Source organism: Phyllobates terribilis, unplaced genomic scaffold (assembly GCF_046119375.1).
Source record: "Phyllobates terribilis strain yellow unplaced genomic scaffold, ASM4611937v1 Scaffold_11__3_contigs__length_659146591, whole genome shotgun sequence".
Lineage (NCBI taxonomy): Eukaryota > Metazoa > Chordata > Amphibia > Anura > Dendrobatidae > Phyllobates > Phyllobates terribilis.
The window spans coordinates 189,418,930-189,436,450 of NW_027362771.1; the positions used below are offsets into that span (position 1 = coordinate 189,418,930).

At 43.7% G+C, this 17,521-nt stretch overlaps 1 protein-coding gene across 1 annotated transcript in view; it reads right to left on the reverse strand.

Annotated features, from left to right (window-relative positions):
• The window catches only part of CFTR (CF transmembrane conductance regulator), a 229,417-nt gene that overhangs the window by 172,778 nt on the left and 39,118 nt on the right, over positions 1–17,521 (reverse strand). The window contains exon 5 of the mRNA XM_073651905.1: positions 15,651–15,740. Within this exon, the coding sequence (XP_073508006.1) occupies positions 15,651–15,740 (90 nt within the window). The remainder of the gene's footprint in view (positions 1–15,650; positions 15,741–17,521) is intronic.

Below are 17,521 nucleotides of genomic sequence, written 5' to 3' on the forward strand. Positions count from 1 at the left end.
TGTTTGTAGTCACCCAAACCAAATAAATAGTAAATTCACTGACAATATATAGATTACAAATTAGAACAGTGAACCAAAGTGTGAAAATAGACCTAAATAGCTGCCACCAAGGAGATGCTGTAGGGTGTAGGCTAATAGGTTGTTAGCATGGTACCACTATTAATAATATTGGACTAATTCTGGTTCCATTAATGCTAAGATCACATTTTTTTATTAAATGGTTGCGTTTTCTCAGCATTCCGTGATAACCAAAGCGACAGACTTTACTGCAAGCGTTGCCATCAACCTGGGAGTCACATACCTAAGGGTCAAGAAAAGATGTGGCCCCAAACTCACTGATTGGAATGTCGGCTAAGAACAAGCTCTTGTGATGAATTTATGGCGATTATGGGAAGAGCCGAGCTCAGCTGTGCCTGTCTCTTTCCAAAGTCTTGACTGCTTGTCGAGATATTGCCATCTCTGCTCATCAGCGAAACAAAATAAATTACCGTAACTGAAACAATCCAACATGGAAGATTCCGATTGTATTTGTGAACAGGCACCTAAGGGAATCTAAAATTTCCCATGCAAATTAGATTTTTGGTAGCTCCCAACTGAAATATTGAGCTACGCTAAATATACTTGAATGTGTATGGGTGTTTAGGGCTCTCCTTCCCAACTTCTGTCCTATAATGTTAATAGATGTACTTGGGAATTCTATGTATTACATGTGATAGTAAATTCACCTATTCTGTAAATTAGGCCCAGACTGGTATCTGTCCAACCCAGCAGATTCCTCGTTGGCTGGTGCAGTCAGTGGGCTGGTCACCCTGGGAGAAACTAGGGAGGGCCGTTGTTGGAGTAATTTTTTGTGTTAATGTAAGAATACTCATGCCACAGCAGGGGAGAAAGACTTACCCCGACCCGATGGTTGGCAGACAGCACTCAGCGGTGACAAATGGGAGGTTGGACAGCTGATCCCTCCTATCTGTTGGTGTCACAGGGTGTTGCCAGTCAGCATGTGGACAGCTGCACCATAGTGGCCAGAAACCGGAGGAAGGAGCAGGAGGCACGACAACAAGTAGGAGGGATAGACAGAGCAAACTACAGAGAAAGAAGACAGAAGGAAAAGAGGAAGAAAGGAGTCAAAAAGTGTAAAGTGCAAAGGAGATGTAAGCATAGAGAGACAGGAGTCGTGAGAGGTCCAGAAATCTAGAAGCAACCTGGAGGTCTGATGTGGCAGTGGGGAAGCAAACCCAGCAGACCTGACAAGATAGGCCAGAAATGGATTTACAGCTATCAGGCCACACCACCCTCTGGACTGCTAGCTCATTAATAAGAAATGATTACACAATTCGCAATAAAAAAGCACACTTCTTGCGGTGATCTTTGAAAAACAAGTGCCTATAAGAAAACGAATGCATTGAGTGAACATGACCTTAGGTTGCTCTTACATGTTGTGGTCATGTTGCGGCAAAAACGCAACTTGGCAACAAGTGAGCACAGCTGTATACCAGTCGCACCCTAAGGGCCTATTCAAACTGAAGCAAAAATTCATGTGCTTTTACAGCAAATTGCCAGTGTTCTGTAGCCAAGATCGGTGATCCATGGGGAATTGCTGTAAAATTGTCTGCATTTGTTTGTGTGGTTCAAAGTTGCACTTTACAAACTGAACCTCAATCACAAACTCCGTAATGAACCTAGAGAGTCACTGGTGGGATAAAGTACAACTGTACCCAGGTGGATAGAGAGGTCTGGGCACAGATTCAGAGTGGTGCCTCATCAAGGAAAAAAAAATAAAAGTGGCACCGCTGCCGGACCAACTGCAGCAATGACATTTCTTAGATCTACATGATCGCTTCAGCCAATCACTGGCCTCAATGCTGTTGACTGTAGCTATGGCAGAAGATTTCAAAGACCAATGATGTGCTGCATCGTTCAGGTGGAAAGAACAATGGTGGTGCTGGAGAGGCACCTGCACTATTTTTAATAGTCCTGTATAAGCTCCTAAATAGTTCAATCATATTAGTTATATTATCTTCTTTGCAGCTTTTGAAAGTTGTCATTTTCAGAGCTTATTAAATATGCAAATTGTTTCTTTAGAGAGGAAACTCTAGTGCCGCCTATTGGATGTAGCACAAGTCCTACAAGTCAATATCATCGCTTTAACGAGCCTTGCGATATGACTTAGGATAAAAGCCAAACCAGAATCCAAATTTGCAGACATGGTGTCAGTTTTCATATTTACTTTCCCAGAGGAGCATGCATGGCATTTAAGTCTCATCATACTGGCATACCAGAACTGGCTTGTCACTCTCCACAAGGAGAAACCTTACCCCTTAGATCCCAGAGCTTATTAAAGAATTTTGGCCTTCACCTGTGTGTATGTTATACTTACCCTCCTGACACCTAGGCTTCTGTTCAGTTCCAAGAGCCACTGGGTACTGATGTCATTTAGCTACATACTCTTGATGCTGTCGACATTAGCATCCAGAAAGCAGCAGCTAGTACTAGACAAGTGTCCAGGATGGAGGAGTGTAAGCCACGTTCACACGTTCAGTATTTGGTCAGTATTTTACATCAGTATTTGTAAGCCAAAACCAGGAGTGGGTGATAAATACAGAAGTAGTGACGTGTTTCTATTATACTTTTCCTCTGATTGTTCCACTCCTGGTTTTGGCTTACAAATACTGATGGAAAATACTGATCAAATACTGAACGTGTGAACATGGCCTAAGTATGTGAGTCTGCTCTAAGGTCTGAATAGTTTTCATTGCTATAGCCTGGGGTTAAAATGCATTTAGAGGTCTGCTCTGAAGTGTAAATTAATTTTAGTGTCTGGACTAGGTTCTGAAGTTATTTATGTTGCTATAGAGCTTAAGAATAACAGTACAAGTAAGAGGCCAAATATGTCTCAGCAGCAAACTCTGCAGAAAAAATAAAAAATAGTCAAAATGGGCGGGGTCATACTGCGAAGGAAAGGAAATACATCTGCATTTATAGATGTGTTTTTCACCCCTCCTGACATCTCTGTTATAGTAAATACTTATGTGGCACCCCAGGTCTGGTCGCCACAGTGGCAGCAATGTCATGTCTGACAGCAGGTGGGAGGTTCCCTGGTTGGGGACAATTAGCAAGCAGCATCTCCTGCCTCAGTCCAGGGAGGGGAGAAACCTGCCCTTTATAAACTGGATCTGGGGCGGTGTTAGGGAGTCCAGTGAAGCCAGAGACAAGTTCCAGTCTAGTTCCAGAGATAGAGACAGGTCAGCTGCAGGCTGAGGAGTCCCTGTAGGCAGAGGAGGAACACGAGGCCAGGAGGGGAACTAGCAGAGTTCGTCCTGACCAGAGACTTACTAAGCCGGACACTGGAGTCCGAGGCTGTGAGGGTTATAAGCCCAGCAGCAGAAAACCACCACGCAGGGGACTTCAAGTCCTCTGGCCCAAGGAAGCCCGGAGGCTCAGCCACACGAGAGGGACCACTACTGCCCTGGAGGGGTGAGAAGCACGGAAAGCCCGAGTCATCAGTCATACGGGTGAGAACAACACGGTACACTCAGGGACGTGGGCTACCACTACACTACAGCGGGATAGCCAAGAAAGAGTGAAGTCAGCACGGTAGACCTACAAACTCCCGCTGACCAGCGGGATTTCCCAGTTGCTCTTAGACTGACCAGGCCTCCATTGTTAACCTGTATTCCGGACGGGTCCTTTAATACCACCAACAGTAAAGACCCTGACTTGCATGACAGACTCCGTGTGGTTACTGCTGCTCCCGTGCACCATCGCCACCAACATCCCTATACACTGCCCTGAGGCTACACTCCTCCCGTGGGGAGTTGTACTACACTCTGCTGCACCCACAACACCAGCCTCAGCGGTCTGCCCTGCAGCGGCGGTTCATCCTGACCGCAATCCACGGGTGGCGTAGTCGGACATTTAAAATACAACAAACAGACTGCCATTCGGTTTGACCACCCTGAGCCATGGACCGGGTCACCGCCACGCGGAGACTACAACCCCCAGCATCCCACAAAAGGCCCGGTTCCGGGCTCCCCACACAGCCCAGGGGGCGCGTCACTCTATTAGACCTAAGATAAAAATTTTGAAGCAACTTTACTTTAAACTACAACCAAAAAAATTGAGCCAGAGCATATGTTGGTATAAGTCCAATGAATAGGTGTGCATTCACACTGTGGACATGGGGAACTTCATTAACATTGTTTTGATTAAAAAAAAAAAAAACACTTAAAAGCCATTCCACCAAGACAAGGTGTATCCAATCGGATGGTACATAACTTTTGTAGTTCACCTCGCTATTTGTCAGCAGATGTAAAAATAGATAGGGGCAGAGCAGGACCTGGGTCCCGACTGCTCAGACACCTGCCCATGAAAAGAAGAACACAGCAGCGCTCTGTAATTCCCTTGAAAAGTTCCTTCTTGACTTGATGGTGCACTTAAATATTTACAAGAATGAAGGGGATGGCCCAATAAAGCAAAATCACTGCAGCATGCAGCATAATATGGAGAGAGGGGCAATACTGTATATGGGTTGGCGTTTTCTTTGTGTCATGGCAGCTCTTTCATTCCACTCTGGCCCTGTTGTAAATATCTTAGAAGCGGAGAGGGCAGGCAGACACAACATCATGTTGATCCAGTGGTTAAATTCTCCCAGGCAGCATATTCATCATATAATAAAATAAATGACAGAACAAACTATTCCCACAATTCTTTACACAGCAACAAAGTAACAAACTAAAAGAACTTCATAAATCATGGACGGCTGGAGTAATGAATGAATTGCTGCTGTGAAAGCAACTTAGAAAGTTGTGAACCATAAAAGACATAATCCACCAGACATCATCATGACGAACCTTTCCAACATTACAGGATCCAATATATTGTTGACATTTTTATTCTGCTTTATGAATTAACAATTTGCGTCCAGTTTTACTCTTATCAGTTCATTAAAAAAGCGGAGTATGTCATTAACCATGAGGTAAATTGCCAGCGACTGGTTCAATTACGTACTTGTGGAAGAGGAAACTGTAGATAAACTCGGTAAACATGTAGAAAGCTCAACGGTGTTTGTTACACGTCTGATTCCAGTTGACAAGACATCATTTATACCCCAGATTTGAGCTTGCAGATGCATGCCTACTTCTCTACAGCGTACTATATGGAACACTCGCCATACTGTTTTCCAGTGTGCTATACAGTTTATATCACTGACAGCAGTTTCCAACTTTGATGGTTCATGATTTTTGTACAAATCACAATGCAAGTGACTAAAGCATATTCTAGGCAAATGTATTAACAGTCACAGGAGCAAGATGTGGTGCGATGTAAAAGGTTTTCACCCTTTTAAAATAATTTCTTTAATCTGCTTTGTAAAAAATGTAAAGCAGTCAATCTTTGACCAAAAAGGCAGAAAAGATACAAAAGGGAACACAAAAGGCACAAAAGAGGCCCTGTCACAAACAGAAATTAAACAATTAATACATGTAGCACAAAGGTGACATCCATATCAGGCACTGTGCATAGTGAGGGCATTAGTCAAAAAATACCAAAGGGAACAGCATGGGTAAACAAAGTAGACTTCTGAGTCAAAGATATACAAGTGGGCACTTGGATTAGAGACACTAAGACTAAGGCTTTGATTCATTTCTTGCTGATTTTGATGAAGGGGCATGTAGAAGTCAAATGCGCTCTTAGGAGCGTCCAACCAGTGGCATACGCCTCCGAGCTCCATGCCATAAATCTTACCCCAGTAGCGTCATTAAATAGACAAGCAGTGGCGTCACACCCAGTTTGGTAGAGCTGGGAGAAACTGGCGTGAAAACACCAAAGTTGTGTAACCTCACCAAAAATTGGCAACTTTTCCAAGCAATTTACGCCAGGCGAAACTGTTTTGAGGATTTGAAGCCTAGGTGCAGATGGCATTTTTTGAAGTGGTCAAAACAATGAGTTTTCTTATGAAAATAGCTTCAGGAAATGCTCCTTCTTGGTGGACTTTTTGGAGATTTTATTTCCTAAAACATTTTCTGATGTGGTTTTGAATTTTTTTTAAAACCTTTGAGAAGAGTCTTTTAATTGGGCAGTGCTTAGTTTAGAGTAGATTCCATACGGAGCAACTTCAAAGAAGTGACATGCATTCTCTTTTTTTCCACCAGACGTTTTTTCAAAATCTAAAGTGGAAAAAATCTTTCCAAACACTGAACAAAAGAAATGCAAAGTAGTTTTCCAATATAAATGACTAGGAGGAGTATTTCAAGTGTTTTAAAGCTATTTTCAGGAGTTTTTGGAGTGAACTGACTTTAGGGGGAAGGATTTAAACAGATAAAGGGGATACATGAGGGAGACGTACTAAAGGGATCAACTCACCCGAGGCAGAGACAGTAAAGTGGGCACTAATGAGGTTCTGTGAGTTTTTTTATTTAATTTTTTTAAGAAAATATATCAGGATGATTTAATTATTGCAAATACTGTCCACTAATATCGTCTGTTATTCTGCAGTTGTGGCTCCATGAGATTTTTTTCTATTGCAGGTGATGCCTTTTATAATTATTGTAATTGTTATCCATTATTTTCCCAAAACAAAAATAAACTGAATTGAAAAATAAAAAGGAGTCAAAGCTCAAGGTCATAAAGAACAACACCAAAAAAACATGCACACCTGCAGTTGCTACAAAAATGTCAGATGATAACATTTCTTTTTTCAAGACATCACTTCATAGTGTGAAAGTTTTATGTAAGAGAGGAGGATATTGCATATCCCATATTATGAGCTAAACAACAAGAGTCCAGAACTGAATGTGAAATTCTTCGGGCTTCATGCACATCTACACATACTTGGCAGAGTTACCTTCAACTCTATACTACAGAGCCATGCAAATTGGAGCATTGTATGCCACCATATTACATAGCAATTATTGGCTTCCAATAAAAAATGGCATAATTTCCTGATTCATTCATAAGCTTTTATTTATTTAACAACACTAAAACATTAAAATTAGTTATGAGTGGATTGTTTTATGCAACCCCGTCCACGGTCCAGGTCAGTGCTCTCTGGCCAAAGACAAGAGTTGCGTGAATTTCCTGAGCTTCCAGGTTCCCGACGTAGCGTGTGATTCATCAGCCTGGCATGACGTTACCTGTGCAGCAAGCGGTGCATCGGTGACATCATGACTGCTTGGCTAATCATAAGCCAAGCCTGGGATCCTGGAGAATAAGGAAATTCACATCGGTCCTGTCTACAGCCAGAGAGCACTGACCTGGACCGTGGACAGGGTTGCGTGAAGTGATCCGCCCATTAAAATCAGTCATAATATGCAGTAAATGGATCATAATATACATATATATATATCCACTTTAATTTTGGGGGTGACTGCAAATCCAGGCCTCCATTGGTTAATAAATTTGATTTCCATTGATGATTTTTGTGTGATTTTGTTGTCAGCACATTCAACTTTCTACAGAACAAAGTATTCAATGAGAATATTTCATTCATTCAGATCTAGGATGTGTTATTTGAGTGCTCCCTTTATTTTTTTGAGCAGTGTATATATATATATATATATATATATATATATATATATATATATATATATATATGTACAGTGCGTACGGAAAGTATTCAGACCCCTTTAAAGTTATCACTCTTTGTTTCATTGCAGCCATTTGGTAAATTCTAAAAAGTTCTTTTTTTTCTCATTAATGTACACTCTGCACCCCATCTTGACTGAAAAAAAACATAAATGTAGATGTGACACCCCAGGGGTCTGGTTGCCACAGTAATAGAGATATTATGTCTGAGAGCAAGTGGGAGGTTTCTCTGGTCAGGAGCCCTAAGCATGCAACACTGCCCGCCCAGACCTGGGAGGGGAGGAATCTGCCCTTATAAACTGGGTCTGGGGCGGGATTAGGTGAGACAGAGCCTGCAGAACAAGCAGAGCAGTCAGAGCCTGGAGTGAAGTTCCAGACACAGGGAAAGTGACAACAGGAGCTCTGTAGGAGCAGGAGCGAGTGCCAGAGGCTGGAAGCTAGAGAGCTCGCCTTGGCTGAAGACACTAATACCGGACACGGAGTCCGAGGCTGTGGGGACATCCAGGTCCAGCAGCAGAATCCAACCGGCAGGGGAATCCATGTCCTCTGGCCTTAGAAACCCGAAGGCACGGTCACAAGCAAGGGACCAGCACCGCCATCGTGAAGCGAAGGCTAACGGAAGGCCCCAAGTCACCGGCCATACGGGTGAGCACCACACGGTATACTCAGGGACGTGGGCTACTTCTACCCGCATAGAGCAAGGTAGCCAGAAAAGAGTGCAGATAGTCGGGGAGGCCTACAACTCCACCTGGCCAGGGGAGATCCTGCTTGCTCACAGACTGACCAGGCCCCTACTGCTAACCAGTACTCCCGGGAGGGTCTGCTTTATACCATCAGTAAAGACCCTGAACTGCACCACACGTCTCTGTGATTCCTTGCCGCACCAGCACCATTACTACTGGGACGCTCACACCATCACTCCCATCATCCACATTAGCTGCCCTGAGGCAATACTTCTCCCGTGGGGAGTTATCCCATACTCGGCTGCGCAAACAACATCAGCCTCAGCGGTCGGCAGCGCAGCGGCGGTCCCACTGACCGCAATCCACGGGTGGCGTAGTCGGACACTTATTATAACACCAATAGACTGCCACTGGTTTGACCGCCCTGGGCACGGACTGGGTCACCGCCACGGAGAACTACAACCCCCAGCGATCCGGCTCCGGGTATCCCCTTGCACCGCACAGGCCCTGGGGGCGAGTCATAGACATTTTCGCAAATTTATTAAGAAAGAAAAACTGAAATATCACATGGTCATAAGTATTCAGACCCTTTGCTCAGACACTCATATTTAAGTCACATGCTGTCCATTTCCTTGTGATCCTCCTTGAGATGGTTCTACTCCTTCATTGGAGTTCAGCTTTGTTTAACTAAACTGATAGGACTTGATTTGGAAAGGCAAGGCACACACCTGTCTGTATATGACCTCACAGCTCACAGTGCATGTCAGACGAAATGAGAATCATGAGCTCAAAGGAACTGCCCAAGGAGCTCAGAGACAAAATTGTGGCAAGGCACAGATCTGGCCAAGGTTACAAAAGAATTTCTGCAGTACTCAAGGTTCCTAAGAGCACAGTGGCCTCCAAAATCCTTAAATGGAAGAAGTTTGGGACCACAAGAAGTCTTCCTAGACCTGGCCGTCCAGCCAAACTGAGCTATCATGGGAGAAGAGCCTTGGTGAGAGAGGTAAAGAACAACCCCAAGATCACTGTGGCTGAGCTCCAGAGATGCAGTAGGGAGATGGGAGAAAGTTCCACAAAGTCAACTATCACTGCAGCCCTCCACCAGTCGGTCCTTTATGGCAGAGTGGCCCGATGGAAGCCTCCCCTCAGTGCAAGACATATGAAATCCCGCATAGAGTTTGCTCAAAAACACATGAAGGACTCCCAGACTATGAGAAATAATATTCTCTAGTCTCATGAGACAAAGATAGAACTTTTTGGTGATAATTCTAAGCGGTATGTGTGGAGAAAATCAAGCATTGCTCATCACCTGCCCAATACAATCCCAACAGTGAAACATGGTGGTGGCAGTATCATGCTATGGGGGTGTTTTTCAGCTACAGGGACAGGACGACTGGTTGCAATTGAAGGAAACATGAATGCGGCCAAGTACAGAGATATCCTGGATGAAAACCTCTTCCAGAGTGCTCTGGACCTCAGACTTGGCTGAAGGTTCACCTTCCCACAAGACAATGACCCTAAGCACACAGCTAAAATAACAAAGGAGTGGTTTCAGAACAAATCTGTGACTATTCTTGACTAGCCCAGCCAGAGCCCTGACCTAAACCCAATTGAGCATCTTTGGAGAGACCTGAAAATGGCTGTCCACTAACGTTCACCATTCAACCTGACAGAACTGGAGAGGATCTGCAAGGAAGAATTGCAGAGGATCCCCAAATCCAGGTGTGAAACACTTGTTGCATCATTCCCAAGAAGACTCATGGCTATACTAGCTCAAAAGGGTGCTTCTACTCAAAAAAGGTCTGAATACTTATGACCATGTGATATTTCAGTTTTTATTTTTTAATAAATTTGCAAAAATTTCTACATTTCTGTTTTTTTTTCAGTCAAGATGGGGTGTAGAGTGTACTTTAATGAGTAAAAAAATGAACTTTTTAGAATTTATGGCTTTATGAACAGATGGCTGCAATGAAACAAAGAGTGAAAAATTGAAAGGGATCTGAATACTTTCCGTACCCACTGTATATATATATATATATATATATATATATATATATATATATATATATGTAACATTTTTAAATTGCTCTTATGACGATTTTTTATTAAGTACATATATCTGTTGCACAAAAGCAGAATTACAAATATGTGCTCCATGTAAAAAATGTGACAAAGCCTTGTTCGTCACCAAATTGCTCCTGGTTCGTTGGGAGAAGTTGCCCTTGGAGGATGTCTAAATCCCATTCTTTAGTTATGACAGTGTTCTTAGGCAAAATTGTGAGTAAGCCCATGGATAAAAAGCCATCACACATAAATAGTCTCAGGACGCTTTGTTGTTGGCATTTCACAAGACTCATGGTAAAGCTCACCTTTTCTTTTCCGAACAATCATTCTTCCAGATGTCCCAAACAGTCTGAACTGAGCTTCATTAGAGAAAATAACTTTGCAGGAAGTAAAGGGATTGGACTGCAGAGGATTGGAGTAAAGTTATTTTTTCTGATGAAGACCCCATGAGACTGTTTAGCACATGAATTTGGAGATGAACCATGCATCTTCCTACATGATGGAGTACCATGTCACAAGGTAAATGTGATAACAAGGAGGCTCTGTGTAAAACACATTGAAATTTTAGGTCCAAGGCCAGGAAACTCCCCAGATCTCAATCCCATTGAGAACTAGTGGTCAAGCCTCAAAAAAGCAGGTGCACAAACAAAAACACAGAAATTGTGATAAACGCCAAGCACTGATAACATAAGAATGGGCTGACATCAGTCAGGATTTGGCCCAGAATCTGATATCCAGCATGCCAGGGTGATTACAGAAGTTTTGAAAAATATGGGTCAACAATAAATATTGAGTCTTTGCATAAACTTGATGTCTCTGTCAATAAAAGTATAAAAACTTATGAAATTCTTATAATTGGGCTTCAGTAACCATTGAAACATTTGACTAAAAGATCTAATAACACTGAAGCAGCAAACTGAAAACCAAGTTATGTAAGTAAAAGTCAATAGGAGAAAACCTTGACTTAAAATTTCAATGTTTCAAGTATGCCACACAAACTCAAAGAGAATAGGGGAATTTTTAATTAAGTGTTGTGGTCTGAAGAAAAAGGATCTGCAGAGAAGAAACCTAAGCCAAACATAGATTAGCTATGACTAGACAAGCATCTGAAACCTTCTAAAGAATCTAGTGTAAACTATATCAAGAAACAAAAGATAAGATTCTACACAAGACCAGAAATAAACAGTGAAAGCTCTTATTGAATAACTGCAAGCAGATATCTTATCTGTGAGCAATTGATATTAGATATGTTTTTATTATATAAAACACATTTATTTGCTAAAACCAAAGCTAAGAAGAACCCGGCAATATTTGCGCCTTTTCACCAAAAGCATCGCCTAATAGCAAAGTTTCCATGTTGAGCAGAGCGGTCTTTGGTAAAAAGATATTTCTCAATTAGCTGGGTATACTAACAAGTTCCACTTAGCTTTGAATAATATAGCAGTTAGTGGGGTAATTAAAATACAACTTTTAATAGATCAATTAGATAAAATATCTGTCTTATTGATTTTCTTTGTCATATTTTTGATACTTCATTTAATTAATCTATTAAAAGTTGTATTAATTACCCCACTAACTGAGAGTTCACAAGAAGACATTTCTGCTTTATTTTCAATCATTCTGTGGCAGCATCCTTTTATAGGTAACACATACAGTACAGACCAAAAGTTTGGACACACCTTCTCATTTAAAGATTTTTCTGTATTTTCATGACTATGAAAATTGTACATTCACACTGAAGGCATCAAAACTATGAATTAACACATGTGGAATTATATACTTAACAAAAAAGTGTGAAACAACTGAAAATATGTCTTATATTCTAGGTTCTTCAAAGTAGCCACCTTTTGCTTTGATGACTGCTTTGCACACTCTTGGCATTCTCTTGATGAGCTTCAAGAGGTAGTCACCGGAAATGGTCTTCACTTCACAGGTGTGCCCTGTCAGGTTTAATAAGTGGGATTTCTTGCCTTATAAATGGGGTTGGGACAGGGCCGGCTCCAGCTTTTTCTGGGCCCCGGGCGAAAGAGTCTCAGTGGGGCCCTTTAACACATACCACGATTCATGATGCACAGATACCGCAGAGAAATATATATAGTACAATGCAAAGATTTCACTTCTTACATTACATGAGCGATATCTATTGTAAATTCCACAATAGCTCAGAAACCGGCGAATCGCTCCACACAGAATACTGGCCCCCATATAATGCCCCATACGAAATACTGGCCCCCATATAAGGCCCCATACGGAATACTGGCCCCCATATAAGGCCCCATACGGAATACTGGCCCCCATATAAGGCTCCATACGGAATACTGACCCCCATATAAGGCTCCATACGGAATACTGGTCCCCATATAAGACTCCATACGGAATACTGGCCCCCATATAAGGCTCCATAAGGAATACTGGCCCCCATATAAGGCTCCATACGGAATACTGGCCCCCATATAAGGCTCCATACGGAATACTGGCCCCCATATAAGGCTCCATACAGAATACTGGACCCCATATAAGGCTCCATACGGAATACTGGCCCCCATATAAGGCTCCATACGGAATACTGGCCTCCATATAAGGCTCCACACAGAATACTGGCCCCCATATAAGGCTCCATACAGAATACTGGCCCCCATATAACCCTCCATACAGGATACTGGTCCCCTTATAACGCTCCATACAGGATACTGGCCCCCATATAATGCTCCATGCAGGCTGTTACCCCCCACATAATGCCCCATACAGGTTGTCCCCCCCCCCTTATAATGCTCCATGCAGGCTGTTCCCCCCACATAAAGCACTATGCAGGCAGTCATCCCCCCCTTATAATGCCCCATGCAGGCTGTCCCCCCTTTATAATGCCCCATGCAGGCTGTCACCCCTCCTCTTTATAATGCCCCATGCAGGATGTACCCCCCCTCTTTATAAGGCCCCATGCAGGATGTCACCCCCCCCTCTTAATAATGCCCCATGTAGGATGTCAACCCCTCTCTTTGTAATGCCCCATGCAGGATCTCACCCCCCTCTCTTTATAATGCCCCATGCAGGATGTCACCCCCCTCTCTTTATAATGCCCCATGCAGGATGTCACCCCCTCTCTTTATAATGCCCAATGCAGGATGTCACCCCCCCTCTCTTTATAATGCCCCATGCAGGATGTCACCCCCTCTCTCTATAATGCCCCATGCAGGCTGTCACCCCCTCTCTCTATAATGCCCCATGCAGGATGTCACCCCCCCTCTCTTTATAATGCCCCATGCAGGATGTCACCCCCTCTCTCTATAATGCCCCAAGCAGGCTGTCACCCCCTCTCTCTATAATGCCCCATGCAGGCTGTCACCCCCTCTCTCTATAATGCCCCTTGCAGGATGTCACCCCCCCTCTCTTTATAATGCCCCATGCAGGATGTCTCCTCCTCTCTTTATAAGGCCCCATGCACGATGTCTCCCCCTCCTTTATAATGCCCCATGCAGGATGTCACCCCCCCCCCCATATTATGCCCCATGCAGGATGTCACCCCCCCATATTATGCCCCATGCCTCCATACATTAAAAAAAAAAATCCAATACGCACTTCACTCCTCCTCACCTGCTGCCGCTGCTCGGGTCCAGACTCCAGCGTCGCCAGTATCTTCAGCTCTCTGTGACGGCTCAGGGGAGCGCACGGTGGAAAGACGTCACCGCACCCTCTGACCTGAGACGTCACAGGGAGCGCAGAGCAGGAAGACAGCGGATCTGCGGAGGCACGGGGAGAGGTAAGTATCCGGCTGCCGGGGCCCTGAGCGGGCGGGCGCTGACACCGCTCTCCTCCGCCCATAGCTCGGCGGGGTGCGCGACCGCCAGTGGCCCTCTCTGCCTGCTCAGGGCCCCGGCACTTGCCCGGGTGCGCCAGGTGCTGATGCCGGCCCTGGGTTGGGACCATCAGTTGTGTTGTGCAGAAGTCTGGTAGATACACAGCTGATAGTCCTACTGAATAGACTGTTAGAATTTGTATTATGGCAAGAAAAAAGCAGCTAAGTAAAGAAAAACGAGTGGCCATCATTACTTTAAGAAATGAAGTTCAGTCAGTGCAAAAAATTGGGAAAACTTTGAAAGTGTCCCCAAGTGCAGTTGCAAAAACCATCAAGCGCTACAAAGAAACTGGCTCACATGAGGACCGCCCCAGAAAAGGAAGACCAAGAGTCACCTCTGCTTCTGAGGATAAGTTTATCCGAGTCACCAGCCTCAGAAATCGCAGGTTAACAGCAGCTCAGATTAGAGACCAGGACAATTCCACACAGAGTTCTAGCAGCAGACACATCTCTTCAACAACTGTTAAGAGGAGACTTTGTGCAGCGGGCCTTCGTGGTAAAATAGCTGCTAGGAAACCACTGCTAAGGACCGGCAACAAGCAGAAGAGACTTGTTTGGGCTAAAGAACACAAGGAATGGACATTAGACCAGTGGAAATCTGTGCTTTGGTCTGATGAGTCCAAATTTGAGATCTTTGGTTCCAACCACCGTGTCTTTATGCGACGCAGAAAAGGTGAACGGATGGACTCTACATGACTGGCTCCCACCGTGAAGCATGGAGGAGGAGGTGTGATGGTGTGGGGGTGCTTTTCTGGTGACACTGTTGGGGATTTATTCAAAATTGAAGGCATACTGAACCAGCATGGCTACCACAGCATCTTGCAGCGGCATGCTATTCCATCCGGTTTTCGTTCAGTTGGACCATCATTTATTTTTCAAGAGGACAATGACCCCAAACAGACTTCCAGGCTGTGCAAGGGCTATTTGCCCAAGAAGGAGAGTGATGGGGTGCTACGCCAGATGACCTGGCCTCCACAGTCACCAGACCTGAACCCAATCGAGATGGTTTGGGGTGAGCTGGACTGCAGAGTGAAGGCAAAAGGGCCAACAAGTGCTAAGCATCTCTGGGAACTCCTTCAAGATTGTTGGAAGACCATTTCCGGTGACTACCTCTTGAAGCTTATCATGAGAATGCCAAGAGTGTGCAAAGCAGTCATCAAAGCAAAAGGTAGCTACTTTGAAGAACCTAGAATATAAGACATATTTTCAGTTGTTTCACACTTTTTTGTTAAGTATATAATTCCACATGTGTTAATTCATAGTTTTGATACCTTCTGTGTGAATGTACAATTTTCATAGTCATGAAAATACAGAAAAATCTTTAAATGAGAAGGTGTGTCCAAACTTTTGGTCTGTACTGTATGTAGTGGAAAATAAGTCTACAAATATAAATTGTAATTATTTCCCCAAATTAGATTCAAACAGAAAAGACGCAATATCTAAATAACATTTACTGCACTTAATCTTACCTCATCAAACTTGTTTAGGTTGTTTGAAAGAAGACTCACAAGCTGCCCAGTACTTATTTTATCTAAAACTTTGCTGGATAATTTTAATGTCTGCATAAAGAATAAAACGTAATATTATTTAGATTTTTTTACCAGTCAAAGAGACTCCTTTACAAATTTGATTGTGTGCTATATATTAGAGATGAGTGGATCAATCTACGGAGGACCAAGTTTGAGTTGAATTTCCTGAAATTTAAATATTTGAGATTCGATTCGCGGTTCACAAAAAAAAAATCTTGCTCTGAACCTTCTCCTACACTGCTAATATCATTCTGCGTTATCATGCAAACCTCCCAATTATGTCCTGAAGCTATGACACCTTAAGGATTATCATACCTTATACAGTGGTGGGCAGTACTTGGGCCATCACAGATCAGTGAAGCACAGTTTGTACGGCAGAGTGATTTTCCATCGCCAGAGTTGCTGGGTAAGACTCTCATGTAGAGAATAAACTCTTATGGTCAGCGGGATCCTCTCTCTCTCTGTTCTGTAGAGAGTAAACTCTTATGGTCAGAAGGATCCTCTCTCTCTCTGTCTTGTAGAGAGTAAACTCTTAAAGGCAGTGGGATACTCTCTCTCTGTCCTTTAGAGAGTAAACTCTTATGGTCAGCGGGATCCTCTCGCTCTCTGTCCTTTAGAGAGTAAACTCTTATGGTCAGCGGGATCCTCTCGCTCTCTGTCCTGTAGAGAGTAAACTCTTATGGTCAGCGGGATCCTCTCTCTCTCTGTCCTGTAGAGAGTAAACTCTTATGGTCAGCGGGATCCTCTCTCTGTCCTGTACAGTGTAAGCTCTTAGACTATGTGCCCACAATGCAGAAATGTTCCGGATTTTTCCTGAGCGTTTCTGCATCTCCCTGGCAGAAAAAACGCATGCGGATTGTACATACGGATTGTACATGCGTTTTTCCTGCCAGGGACAAGCGGAAGTGAAGCGTTCTTCACATGCGATTTTAGCATCACTTGGAAAGTGCTTGACAACTTGGTCACACTATATAAATCCATGCAACAGCATGGATTTTATATAGTGTGACCAAGCTAGTTAAAAAAAGAATAAAAATGGTAAAAAAAAAACAAACAACATTATACTCACCTTCCGATGGCCCCCGGTGTCCTTATCCGATGCGTCCGGTCTCCCCGGTGTCTCGCGGTTGTCAGCGGTCACGTGACCCGTCACATGACTAAATGACGTCATGGCAGGTCCTTTTTGACCATCGTGAGCTGCCGGGCAGCCAGGACGCATCACTATGGAGACCGGGGGCCATCAGAAGGTAAGTTTAATGTATTTTTTTTATTTTAAATTCATTTTTTTTACAGGTACTATGGTACCCGGGTCTGGACGAGAGTCTTCTCTTCTCCAGACCCGGGTAACATCCACACATTGAATCGCTTAATATCCGCATGTGCACATGTAGTTAAGCGATTCAATGCAAGTCAATGGCGGCGAAAACGCCGCGATTACGCAAAATAATTGGTACTGCTGCGGATTTTTCCGCAATGATAATCCGCAGGGGAAATTCCACAGCATGTGCACAGCACATGCGGATTATCATTGGGGAACATGGCAGACCTTCTACCATGCGTTTTTTTAGCATTTCTGCAGTGGAATTGTTGCTGCGGAAACGCTTAAAAAACACATAGTGGGCACACAGCCTTATAGTTAGCAGGGTCCTCGCTCTTTCTCTCTCCTGTAGTATGACAGTTCTTATGCTCAGCAGGGTCCTTGCTCTTTCTTCTGTAAAGTATAATCTTTTTTTGTTTGCAGGGATCTTTCTTCTCTAGAGTGTAAGCTCTTATGGTTATCAGGGTCCCCTCTCTCTTTCTTCTGTAGAGTG